The sequence below is a fragment of the Mandrillus leucophaeus genome, unplaced genomic scaffold (genome assembly GCF_000951045.1).
Source record: "Mandrillus leucophaeus isolate KB7577 unplaced genomic scaffold, Mleu.le_1.0 Scaffold426, whole genome shotgun sequence".
Taxonomy (NCBI): domain Eukaryota; kingdom Metazoa; phylum Chordata; class Mammalia; order Primates; family Cercopithecidae; genus Mandrillus; species Mandrillus leucophaeus.
The window spans coordinates 1,050,446-1,063,328 of record NW_012104543.1 but is presented as its reverse complement, the minus strand read 5'-3'; the positions used below and the strand labels follow the sequence as shown (position 1 = coordinate 1,063,328).

The following is a 12,883-nucleotide window of genomic DNA, read 5'->3' as shown; positions in this document are numbered from 1 at the left end:
TTTTTTTTTTTTTTTTTTTTTTAAAAAAAAACGCTCATCAGCTATTGTTACTGTTAGTATATTTTTTGTGTGGCCCAAGACAATTCTTCTGGTGTAGCCCAGGGAAGCCAAAAGGTTGCACACTCCTGGTTTAGTGGTTAAGAGCATAAACTCTAGAGGCTGACTGCCTGGATTTAAATCTAGCTGTGTGACTTTCGTCAAGTCATTTAGTTAGCTCAGCTGTTAAAAATGGACAGGGATAATATGAATATCTGCCTCATAGAATTGGTTTAAGAATTAGATGAGTTAGTACATTTGAAGTGCGTTGCACTGGTGTGATGTATTTCCTATTACAGTTATCCTGATTTCTAGTAAATATGAGATAAATTGATCTGATAGTTATTGATGTTAAAATACCTTTGTTCACCCCTTGGGTTTTTGGCTCTGAATAATTGTTATGATATTGGGAATGTTGGACATAGAGCTCAATACTTACTTTGCTTGATTTCTTGACCAAGGCTGAGCAGTCTGAAATTAAGTAATGTTTATTACTTTCTCAGTTCCCCGGAACCAACTTCAGTCAGTGGCAGCGGCCTGTAAAGTTCTAATTGAGTTTTCTCTCCTGCGTCTGGAGAATCCAGATGAGGCTTGTGCTGTGTCCCAGGTGAGAGTGATGGGCCCATTTCTTGCCCTATTCCAAAGCAGTATTGTGACTGACTAGTGGCATAGAGCAGAGGTCAGTGAACTTTTTCTGTAATAGGCCAGATAGAAAATCATTTGCAGGCTGTATGTTATCTGTTGCAGCTAGTTAACTTTGCCTTTTTAGTGTGAAAACAGCCATAGATTAATATGTAAATGATGAACATGGCTGTGTTCCAGTAAACTTTATTTACAAAAACAGGCAGTGGTTGAATTGGAGCTGTATTTTGCCGGCCTCTGGTACGTGGGGCTACAGAGTCTTCTCAAGGATTGGACATTTTTGTATTTTTTGTGGAGTCAGGGTTTTGCCATTTTGCCCAGGCTGGCCAGGTAAGTAACAGAAAATGAGTAAAGTGTGCTAGTTGAGAAGATTGCAGGCCCCAACTACAGGGGCCAACCACTATTTGGCTCTGGCTTATTATTGCCATGCAGGAATGGAGGTGCAAGGTTGCTATACTGTGAATTATTTGAGAGTGAGGAGTTTGGATTTGCATGTGAATCTTTTTATTCACTTCAAATTTTAAAAAAATATTGTGAGAACAATAAGACATCTGCAAGCTACGTACAGTCTAAGGACATCAGCTTGCAGTCTTTGCGTTAGTGTTTATATGAACCTAAATTTGACCCTGTGCCAGTTAGAATTCCCAAAAGAGTAGAATTTTCTGAAAGATCTATTTGCATTTGTTTTCTTTCTTTCTTTTTTTTAAATTATACTTTAAGTTCTACGGTACATGTGCACAACGTGCAGGTTTGTTACCTGTGTATACGTGTGCCATGTTGGTGTGCTGCACCCATTAACTCGTCATTTACATTAGGTATATCTTCTAATGCTGTCCCTCCCCGCTCTCCCCACTGCATTTGTTTTCTTTTCAGAAACACTTGATTCTTCTAATCAAGGGCCTGTGCACTGGCTGTAGCCGACTAGATAGAACTGAAATTATCACATTTACAGCAATGATGAAATCCGCCAAGCTGCCCCAAACAGTGAAGACACTTTCAGATGGTGGGTGTTCCTTTGACAGATCTGATCACATGATCACCCTCATGGCACCTTTTCCATGGCACCTTTGCCTTCTAGTGGCACTTTCCTCAGCCCTTTTTTTGCTTTTGTATTTTGCAGTGGAAGATCAGAAAGAGCTGGCCTCACCAGTAAGCCCTGAGTTGAGGCAAAAGGAGGTACAGATGAATTTTTTGAACCAGTTGACCTCAGTTTTTAACCCTAGAACTGTAGCATCGCAACCTATCAGTACACAGACTCTGGTAAGTTTCTTTAGTCAAATGTCTTCTTCTTTGTGGGATTTGTTAAGATAATGACACTAGGGGAGAAAAAGTGATGTATTTTATGTTTGCGATATAAAATGATATACGTGTCTGTGGGACAAAAGAAATTGAGGAATACAAAATAAAGCAAGTAAAATTCACCCCAACTCCTTCTTCTGTCCACAGTTACTACTGTTTTGACAACCATTCTAGGCTTCTCTCAATGCAAATTAACAAATGTAAGGTATATGTACAGTTTTCTATATAAAGGCCTCACTCCATTTTGGTTATAGAAGATATATATATTTTAAAGCTGTATGTTTTTTTCCCTCCTCCTGGAAATGTAACTTGTATTTTCTCCAACATTAGTAAGGAATTTTCCCATCATTAACTGAGGAGTCTGGAGAGTATCCATGCAGCCACTGCTCACTTTTGACAGTTGGTTTGGTGAAGAGATAATAGTATCTTGACAGGCCTTATGTTCCTTTTCAGGTGGAAGGAGAAAGTGATGAGCAGTCATCTACAGATCAAGCCTCAGCTATCAAAACCAAGAATGTGTTCATAGCTCAGAACGTGGCTAGTCTTCAAGAGCTTGGTAAGACTCTCAACTGTTATCAGAAAGCTGATTTCTGGGCTATTAAAAATTCCTTAAGTGTGCTTCTGTCATGTGCATAAGAATCAAGCATCAGACAAAGGCCTGTTTGTGAGGTCGTGGTTTTCATTCATTTAGGTGGCTCTGAGAAGCTACTGCGTGTGTGTTTGAACCTGCCATATTTCCTACGCTATATCAATCGGTTCCAAGATGCAGTGTTAGCTAATTCCTTCTTCATAATGCCTGCAACAGTAGCAGATGCCACTGCTGTTCGTAATGGGTAAGGTGCTTCACGGTGCACATGCTTTACTTTTTTCGTTTTGTTTTGTTTTGTTTTTGGGATAGGGTCTTGTTCCGTCACCTAGGCTGGAGTGCAGGGGTGCAATCTCGGCTCCCTGTTACCTCTGTCTCCTGGGCTCAAGCAGTTCTCAGACCTCCTGAGTAACTGGGGCTACAGGCACACACCACCATGCCTGGCAAATTTTTGTATTTTTTGTAGAGTCAGGGTTTTGCCATGTTACCCAGGCTGGTCTTGAACTCCTGGGCTCAAGCAATCCTCCCACCTTGGCCTCCTAAAGTGTTGGGATTTTAGGTGTGAGCCACTGTGCCAGGCCCATGCTGGTAATTGCTTTAACTGTCACATTATAGAAGTGAATGATTCTAAGAGACACTTGTCGATCTCTGTCGTGTTCCAGCTTTCATTCATTGGTGATTGATGTAACTATGGCATTGGATACCCTTTCTCTACCTGTGTTGGAACCTCTCAATCCTTCTCGTCTACAAGATGTGACAGTCCTCAGCCTAAGTTGTCTGTATGCAGGTGAGAATTTATTGTATCTGGTCTCATTTTCTCTGTCAAGCACAGATATACTTTCAGGAAACCGTGAAAATCCTTCTGAATACTCTACTCATCCCCCTTGCTCCCTTCCCTCAAGGATCATCTAACGTCCCATCAAGGTGAAATGAGGACTCAATAGGAATCTTTGTAAATGGTCCTGTTGGTTCACTGCTGCCATTGCGTTATACGCATATTTTATTTTATAGTATGTGCAGATGTTAAATATTTACTGTATAAAAAGCAAAGTGCCAAAGACTGTTGGGATATTGAGATGAACTACGTGTAGTCTCTGCCCTCAAGGAGGCTACATCTGAGCGGCAGAGAACACATAAGGCTAAACAGTATAATATAAAACAGTATTAAAGGCAATAAGAGAAGTATAGAATATTTTGGGTACACAGAGAAGAAAGGAGTTGAGTCTTGCTGTGGGATCAGGTTTGAAGAAGGCTTTGTGGAACAGGTGGTATCTGTTTATACTGATAAATACAAAGAATGGTATTCTTTAAGCTTTCATAAAATCCCCTTTCTTCCTGTTGATCTTACTGCCTTTGAAGCAGGACCTGACAGCTGGTGTTTACTCTCTTTTAAGTTATTGTTAAAAGGACTTTTTAGCCCAGATCACTGATCTTTGGCATAAAGTTGCAAGACATATCATATCTCTGGTATGTCTTGGAAGTTATAGCGATTTTAGAAGTTTACTTGGTTTTGCAAGTGAAGCTTTGAGCAGATAGTCTTGGAAACCTGACCTTGGAAACACCACGAAATTGCTGAGGTTGATCTCACTACATTCTCTGAACAGTTTTAATTTGAACATCTATGTGTGAATAAGAGTATAAAGATAAAGGCATCTGTGCCCTCAGGGACCTTACTGTCTTTTAGAGGATGTTAGTAAATAACTTGTAAGTAAAGAAACTGAGTGAGAGATGAGAAAGTACTTTGGAAGCTTAGAGGAGGGAGAGCTCGCTTTCAGTTGAGAAAGGCAGTAATCATGAAGGAGTTTTGATGTTGAATCTTAAGTCAGGTAGGATCTCGGCTTGGCTATTTCTAGGCAGAGGCAGAAGCAGACAAAAAGTATCCAAGAGTTTGGGGGAACATACTGCATAAGTTTTGTGTGTGTGTGTGTGTGTGTGTGTGTTTGTGTGTGTAAGTAAGTCTGTAGGTTTTATGGCTATTCGTGGGTGTTGTATAATTGGACAGAAAGCAAGACTCAATTAGAAATGCAGACTAAGTCATTTGGACCATATCCTGTAGATAGTAGAGACCGTTACAGCTTCTGAGCTGTGAGAGGATCTGAGCTGTATTTTAGGAAGAACATTCAGGCAGTAGTGTACAAGGTAATTTGGTGTGGGGACATATTGGAGGCAGGGAAACTACTCAGGAGGAATTGGCAGTCATTCAGGCAGCACACATTCAGGGCCTCAGCTAGGGCAGCAGCATTAAGAGTAGAAAGTTAAGGATACATGTGAGAATATGTTCTTTTGTAGCTAATTTCCAGTATTGAGCTTCCTCGTGCTCTACTGTTGATTTTCCATTTTTAAATTTGGGGTTTATTTATTTTGATTTCCAGGGAATTTCGTTACCCTCACATGGATCTCAATGTACTCAGTCAGTAAGTGATTCAAGTCAGTAAGGACTGGAGATTCTTTAAAAATTCATAGTCGGATTACCCAAATCTGGTTTGTTAAAATTTGATCACTTGGGATTTGATTTAAGGAAAGGAATTTGGCTATGATGTCTTTGAGAAATTCCAGGTATAGGATTTTTTTTCATAATCTTAAAATTTATTTTTATTTTTAATTTTTTCAAATTATTAGATTTTATTATTTATTTATTTAAGAAATACGGTCTTGCTGTGTTGTCCAGGCTAGATTTGAACTGTTAGGCTCAAGTGATCTTCTCACCTCAGCCTCTTGAGTCCACTGTGCCTGGCTCTAGATTTTAAATTTAATTAATTAATTATTGTAATTTTTTTTGAGATGGTGTTTCGCTCTTTTGCCTAGACTGGAATGTAGTGGCTCAGTCTCAGCTCACTGCAACCTCTGCCCGCCAGGGTCAAGTGATTCTCCTGCTTCAGCCTCCCGAGTAGCTGGGAGCTGGAATTATAGGCGCCTGCCACTCCGCCTGGCTAATTTTTGTATTTTTAGTAGAGGTGGGGTTTCGCCATGTTGGTAAGGCTGGTCTCGGACTCCTGACCTCAGGTGATCTGCCCGCCTGGGCCTCCCAAAGTGCTAGGATTACAGGTGTGAACCATCATGCCCGGCCTTAATTATTTATTTTTATTCCTTTTTTTTTTTAGAGACATAATCTTGGTGTTTCAGCCAGGCGGGGGTGCAGTGTACCAATTATAACTCACTGTAGCCTCAAACCCCTTGGTGAAAATGATCCTCCCACATCAACCTCCCAAGTAACTGGAATTAGAGGCTTGTGCCACCTCACCTGGCTTAGATTTTATTTTTAAAGCAATTTTAGGTTTATAGAGTTCCCATGTACTCCCTCTCCCTTATAGCTAGTTTCTCTTATCATTAATACTTTTAATTAGTATGTTAGATTGTCATTGATGAACCAATATTGATATATTATTATTAACTAAAGTCCATAGTTTACATTGGGGTTTCATTTTTGTGTTGTACAGGTCTATGGGCTTTGACAAATGTATGGTGTCATGTATCCATGATTACCATATTGTACAAAATAGTTTCACTGCCCTAAAAATCCCCTTTGCTCCACCTATTCATTCCTTACCCCATCCCTCGACCCCTGGTAACACCACACCACTGATCTCCACTCTCTCTCTAGTTTTACCTTCTCTAGAATGTCATGTAGTTGGAATCATACAATAAGCCGGATTTTCCGATTGGCTTCTTTCTCTTAGCAGCATGCATATAGGTTCCTCTATGTCTTCTCATGGCTTAATAGCCCATTTCTTTTTATTGCTGAATATTCCATTGTATGGATATACCACAGTTTATTCTCCTATTGAAGGACATTCGTGTGTGTGTGTGTGTGTGTGTGTGTGTGTGTGTGTGTGTGTGTGTAAGTTTTTAGCTTATTTGGATAAATACCTAGCAGTCTGGTTACTGAATTGTATGGTAAACCTATTTAGTCTTGCTCTTAATGGTGTTTATTTTAAGTAATCAAATCATGGAATTGCTTGTGGGTGGATTGTGCTTTTGTGTTTCAGCTTTGGTGGATTCTTGGGTGCACTCCGTGGCTGAGACCTGTGCATCTTCTTTTTCAGGTGTGAGTGTGGCAACCTGCATGGCCATCCTGCATGTGGGTAGTGCCCAGCAAGTGCGGACAGGGTCCACCAGCTCCAAAGAAGATGACTATGAAAGTGACGCAGCTACGATTGTCCAGAAATGTGTAAGCCAAAGATCTGGGGATAAGGGAACCTTGATTGTTCAAATGAGGGAGTATGGCCAGTTCCACTTTCTTCCATGATAGAACAAAGAACTTAAAGTATTCTCCACACTACTTTCCCTGGGTACTAGTAGGTCTAAGAGGTAGGCATCCAGCTTGTTGATTTGGTATATTGGTTGATTTGGTATATTGCTGTTTCCCTATCTCTGTAGAACACACTTGAAAGATTAGCCATTAATTCAGCAAATACGTTTGAGGGCTTACTGTGTGTCAGTGTACTTTTAGGGGAATGCAGTAAACAGGAAAATATGGGATAGTGATTAAGTGCACTGAAACAATACATTGTGATTAAGAGTGATCTGGGCCGGGCGCAGTGGCTCACACCTGTAATCCCAGCACTTTGGGAGGTGGGTGGATCACCTGAGGTTAGGAGTTCAAAACCAGCCTGGCAGCATGGTGAAACCCCATCTCTACTAAAAATACAAAAATTAGCCAGGTGTGGTGGCGCATGCCTGTAATCCCAGCTACTCTGGAGGCTGAGGCAGGAGAATCGCTTGAGCCTGGGAGATGGAGTTTGCAGGGAGCCGAGATCATACCATTGCACTCCAGCCTGGACAACAAGAGTGAAACTCCATCTTAAAAAAAAAAAAAAAGTGATCTGATGTGGAGCTGCGCATGCTGCTTTTGATTGGGAGGAGGGATGGCTTCTGAGATGGTGACATTTGATCCACATGAAAAGAGGGAGTCAGCTCCATGTGAAGGTCAAGGAAAGTGCAATGGAATGTATCATTGAAAAGAGGATATTGAACTCTTCAAGTTAAATTGATTTGGGTAGGATTTAGCATTTATAATGAAATCTGTCAGCTTGTTTAGATTTTTGTGTCTGTTTGATATTGTACAGCTCGAAATCTACGACATGATTGGACAAGCAATCAGCAGTTCTCGCCGAGCTGGTGGTGAGGTAAGAAGCTTATCTGTCTCTGCTGCATACTTACTATCTTGTCCTCTGTGAGATGTGAATATCTCTATGATTATGTTTTTTATTTTGTGCCTTTTACAACAGCACTATCAGAATTTCCAGTTGCTGGGTGCTTGGTGCTTGTTAAACAGCCTTTTCCTCATATTGAACCTCAGTCCTACTGCACTGGCTGATAAGGGGAAAGAGAAGGACCCGCTGGCCGCCCTCCGAGTCAGAGACATCCTTTCTCGTACTAAAGAGGGAGTGGGCTCTCCTAAACTGGGGCCTGGAAAAGGGTATGTGTCTACTTGATTGTAACTTATATTTTGTTTTATTTCCCTAACGTTTTATATTGACAGGGAGCTAGTATGACTTCGTATCAATAGGAAAATTTGCCTTCCTACCTGGTTTGAATTTAACAACGAAGATAATGATCATGATCTGTTATCTCCACAACATAGCTTGGTGATTTTTAGATAAGTCACTTATTCTCTTTGATCCAATTTCCTCATCTATCAGAGGGGAAAAATATCTGTGCAATGTGTATTTCAGGAATTTTATGAAGTTCAAATCAGAAAAACATGTTTATGTCTTGTAAAGCGGGCTTGTTTGACTTGGAGTTGAGTTCTTGCATGTATAACCCATAAGATGAGAATATTGTTAGGGCCTGCTGGTTTGCTTCCTGTAATGTTTGCTATTGTTTTGACGAACTCTGAAAGAAGAGATATGACCAATGTGCTGTTCAGGTTTTGTTTTCTAAGCCCAGGTGTTTCTGGATTTTATTTTTTCATTGAATCCCTATCATATGCTAGGCCCTATTCTAGGCATTGAGGATATAGCACTAAACAAAGTGATGCCCTTGCCTTTATGGAGTTTATTTTATATCTGGAGAAACAGTGAACAAATCTACTAATGAGTAGATTATAATCATATATAAATGTTGTGAAGAAAAAGATGTCAGAACGAGGGGCCAGAGAGTCATAGGGGTTTATTTTATTTTATTTTATTTTATTTTATTTTTTTGAGACAGAGTCTCCCTCTGTTGCCCAGGCTGGAGTATAGTGGCGCGATTGTGGCTCACTGTAACCTCCAATTCAGGGGTTCAAGCAATTATCGTGCCTCAGCCTCCCAAGTAGCTGGGATTACAGGTGTATGCCACCACACCCAGCTAATTTTTGTATTTTTAGTAGAGATGGGGTTTCACCATGTTGGCCAGGCAGGGTTTTGAACTCTTGACCTCAAGTGATCTGCCCACCTCAGGCTCCTAGAGTGCTGGGTTTACAGGTGTGGGCCACTGTGCCCAGCCCAGGGCTATTATTTTAGTTAGGATGATCCAGAAAGGGTTCCAAAGACATGGTGTAGAGACCGTATGTGAGGTAACAGAGCTCTGTAAGTATTTGGGGTAGAATTGTTCAGGTTTGAGGTGGAAGTATGATTGACATTGCTGAGGGATCAGCTAGGTCTGTGTGGCTAAAATGGAGAAACCAAGGTGGGAGAGTGGTAGAAAATTAGTCAGACAGGTAGCCAGTGGCCAGATCATCTAGGGCCAAGTGCGCAGTCAGTAACCGTTAGAGGGATTAAACAAGGGAGAGATGCAACCTGATTTATTAGTGATCTGAGAATAGACTGCAGGGCATAAGATAAGAAGGAGGGAGAACAGTTAGCATCAAATGCATCATTCCAGGTGAGATATGAAGGTGACTTGAATAGAGTAGTGTGGCAAAGGCAGAGAAAAGAGGTCAAATTGGAATATATTTGGAAGGTACAGCTGTAAGGATTTACTGATGGCTTGCATGTTGGGTGTGAAAAAGATGACATCACGATTTTTTGGCTTGAGGCCACTGGGTTGTATAATTTACTGATACCAGAAACACTTGTTTAGGAGTGGGTTGAATGGGAGGAAGGGGAAGAAATAAAAACGTAATCTTGGCCATGCTGAGTGTAAGATGACTGTCAGACCTCTATGTCAGATGTTGAGTGGGCAGTTGGATATGTGAGTCCGGAGTTTCAGGAAGAGGTCACAGCCTGGACTGCATTAACAAATTACCCTCTGAGCATCTTCTCTGTCCCAGGCTCTGTGTTAGTTCTGGGTGCTGTGATGAACATAAAAATGGACATATTCTCAAGAGACATGAAGTATATATCCATACAAATATATCTTTTTCTTTCTTTTTTTTTGTTTTTGAGGCAGAGTCTCACTCTGTTGCCTAGGCTGGAGTGTAGTGGTGCAATTTCAACTTGTTGCAACCTCTGCCTCCCAGGTTCAAGCAATTCTTGTGCCTCAGCCACCAAGTAGCTAGGATTACAGGTGTGTACCACCAGCCCAGCTGATTTTTTTTTGTTTTTGCATTTTTAATAGAGATGGGGTCTCGCCATGTTGGCTAGGCTGGTATTGAACTCCTGGCCTCAAGTGATCTGCCTACCTCAGCATACCAAAGTACTGGGATTACAGGCATGAGCCAATCTGGCTGGCCATGTCAAATTGTATCTAGAGAGTACTAGAACAGGGGCATTTGACCTGGCTAGGGACATCAGAGCAGGCTTCCTCAAGGAATTAAGCTGAAATCTGAAACCGGTATTGACATGGTAAGGCGATAGATACTAGGCAAAGTAAGGAGGTGAGAGTGTTCCAGGGCAAACGGTAGTTGGTGATTTTATGAGTGGCCATTTTCATTCTTGGCATTGTAAAGGGAAATGAAAGAAGGCCAATAAGTATATCCTTAAAAGTAGCAGTCACGGTTTTTTTCTTTTTTTTTTTTTTTTTGAGATGGGGTCTTGCTCTGTTGCCCAGGCTGGAGTGCAGTGGCACCATCTCTGCTCACTGCAAGCTCCACCTCCCGAGTTCATGCCATTCTCCTGCGTCAGCCTCCTGAGTAGCTGGGACTACAGGTGCCCGCCACCACGCCCGGCTAATTTTTTGTGTTTTTAGTAGAGACAGGGGTTTCACCATGTTAACCAGGATGGTCTCGATCTCACGACCTCATGATCCACCCGGCTTGGCCTCCCAAAGTGCTGGGATTACAGGTGTGAGCCACCGCGCCTGGCCGCAGTCACGCTTTTAAAATGGCTGTTGTTTCTTCATATTTTAAAAGAATGCATGTATGTTGTATAAGTGACAAGCCATAAAGATGGGCATAAATAGGAAAGGTAAAAATGATCCCAAATTCTACCACTCAAATTGGTAAACATTCTTTCAGACATTTTTCTGTGCACATATAAAAACTATGTAAGTTCACAAAAATGGGATCGGTGTATATGAAATACTGCAACATCTTTTCAGTGACACTATTAAAATGTCTAAGTTTTTAATGGCCAGCAGTATTCCACTATGTAAATATACCGTAGTTACCTAATTCCCCTATTGCTAAGCACTTATTTAGATTGTTCCAAATGTCTTGTTTTGGTAAATTTTGCTTTGATAACTTCCTGAAATATAAACTTTTGGGAATTTAATTATCCTCTTGGGATGAATTCCAAAAAGTGCCATTGTTAGGACAAAGGGCTCACATATTTAAACACTGGAAATGTTTTCTCAGACTACTCTTTAGAAAAGTAACACTAATTTGCATTGACACCAGCTGTGTGCTTATATGCCCATTTCCCCATGCTCTCTTTGACACTGGGTATCGTTAGTCTTCATGTTTGCTTATCTTAGAGGAGAAAATGCTATGATATTTCATGTATTTGTATTTCTTTGATTACTAGTGTGATTGTATTTCATTTCATGTATTTATTGGTCATTTGTATTTCTTTTTTTTTTTTTTTTTTTTTTTGAGATGGAGTGTCGCTGTGTTGCCCAGGCTGGAGTGCAGTGGCGCGATCTCGGCTCACTGCAAGCTCTGCCTCCTGGGTTCACGCCTTTCTCCTGCCTCAGCCTCCCGAGTAGCTGGGACCACAGGCGCACACCACCACGCCCAGCTAATTTTTTGTATTTTTGGTAGAGACAGGGTTTCACTGTGTTAGCCAGGATGGTTTCGATCTCCTTACCTCGTAATCCGCCTGCCTCGGCCTCCCAAAGTGCTGAGATTACAGGCGTGAGCCACCGCGCCTGGCCAGTCATTTGTATTTCTTTTGTAAACTGCCTTATGTCTTTTGCCTTGGTTTTCTTTTTGGTATTTGTCATTTTCTTTTTAATTTTTTTATTATTATTTTTACAAAGATGGAGTCTCACTTTGTCTCCCAGGCTATAGAGCAATGATAGGATTATAGCTCACTGTAACCTTGAACTCCTGGGCTCTGGTGATTCTCCCATCTCAGCTTCCTGAGTAGTTAGGACTACAGGTGTGCACCACCATGCCCAGCTAATTTTTAAAATTTTTTGTAGAGATGGGATCTTGCTGCGTTGACCAGGCTGGTTTCGCACTCTTGGCCCCAAGCAATCCTCCTGCCTCAGCCTCCCAAAGTGCTGGGATAAAGATGTGAGCCACCGCGTCTGGCCTGTGGTTGTTCTTTTCTCTTTTTGATTTATATGAACTTGTAAATCAGATATATTAATCTTTTGTTATGTGGACATTTTGGATAGGAGGGAAACACTTTACTCGAATGTAATTAATTTTCTTTTCTTTTTCTTTTTCTTTTTTTTTTTTTTTGAAACAGAGCCTCACTGTATCGCCCAGGTTGGAGTGCAGTAGTATGAACACAGTTCACTGCAGCCTCCACCTCCTGGGCTCAAGTAATCCTTCTGCCCCAGCCTATTGGGTAGCTGGTACCAGAGGTGTGCACCATCACGTCTGGCTAAGTTTTTCATATTTTGTAGAGACGGGGCCTTGCCATGTTGCCCAGGTTGGTCTTGAACTTCTGGGCTCAAGCGATCCTCCCACCTTGGCCTCCCCAAGTGCTGGGATTATAGGCATGAATCGCTGCTCCCGGCCTCTCCTTTATTCTCTTAGATTTGTTTCCAGATATTTTATAGAAGTTGGTAATTCTAACCTTTTTCTTTTCAAAACAATGACTCTTTAAAAGTTCAATCTACATTTAAAAGTCAGCATCTTTGCGTATGCCATTAGCTTTGAACTGATTGTTTAAATTCCAGAAAATTTTCGATTTGGGAGTTTCTTCTATTCCAGGAGGATTTATTTGTTTATTTTTATATATATATAAAATAGTTTTTTTGTATTTTTTAGTAGAGATGGGGTTTCACCGTGTTAGCCAGGATGGTCTCGATCTCCTGACCTCGTGATCCGCCCGTCTCGGCCTC

The 12,883-nt window shown here is 41.2% G+C and overlaps 1 protein-coding gene across 1 annotated transcript in view; it reads left to right on the top strand.

Annotated features, from left to right (window-relative positions):
• Window positions 1-12,883, top strand: part of UBR4 (ubiquitin protein ligase E3 component n-recognin 4) — a 138,978-nt gene that overhangs the window by 10,558 nt on the left and 115,537 nt on the right. Inside the window, exons 3-11 of the mRNA XM_011993119.1 lie at window positions 540-643; window positions 1,552-1,681; window positions 1,799-1,938; window positions 2,431-2,533; window positions 2,669-2,810; window positions 3,226-3,350; window positions 6,607-6,731; window positions 7,630-7,689; window positions 7,792-7,982. Of these exons, the coding sequence (XP_011848509.1) occupies window positions 540-643; window positions 1,552-1,681; window positions 1,799-1,938; window positions 2,431-2,533; window positions 2,669-2,810; window positions 3,226-3,350; window positions 6,607-6,731; window positions 7,630-7,689; window positions 7,792-7,982 (1,120 nt within the window). The remainder of the gene's footprint in view (window positions 1-539; window positions 644-1,551; window positions 1,682-1,798; window positions 1,939-2,430; window positions 2,534-2,668; window positions 2,811-3,225; window positions 3,351-6,606; window positions 6,732-7,629; window positions 7,690-7,791; window positions 7,983-12,883) is intronic.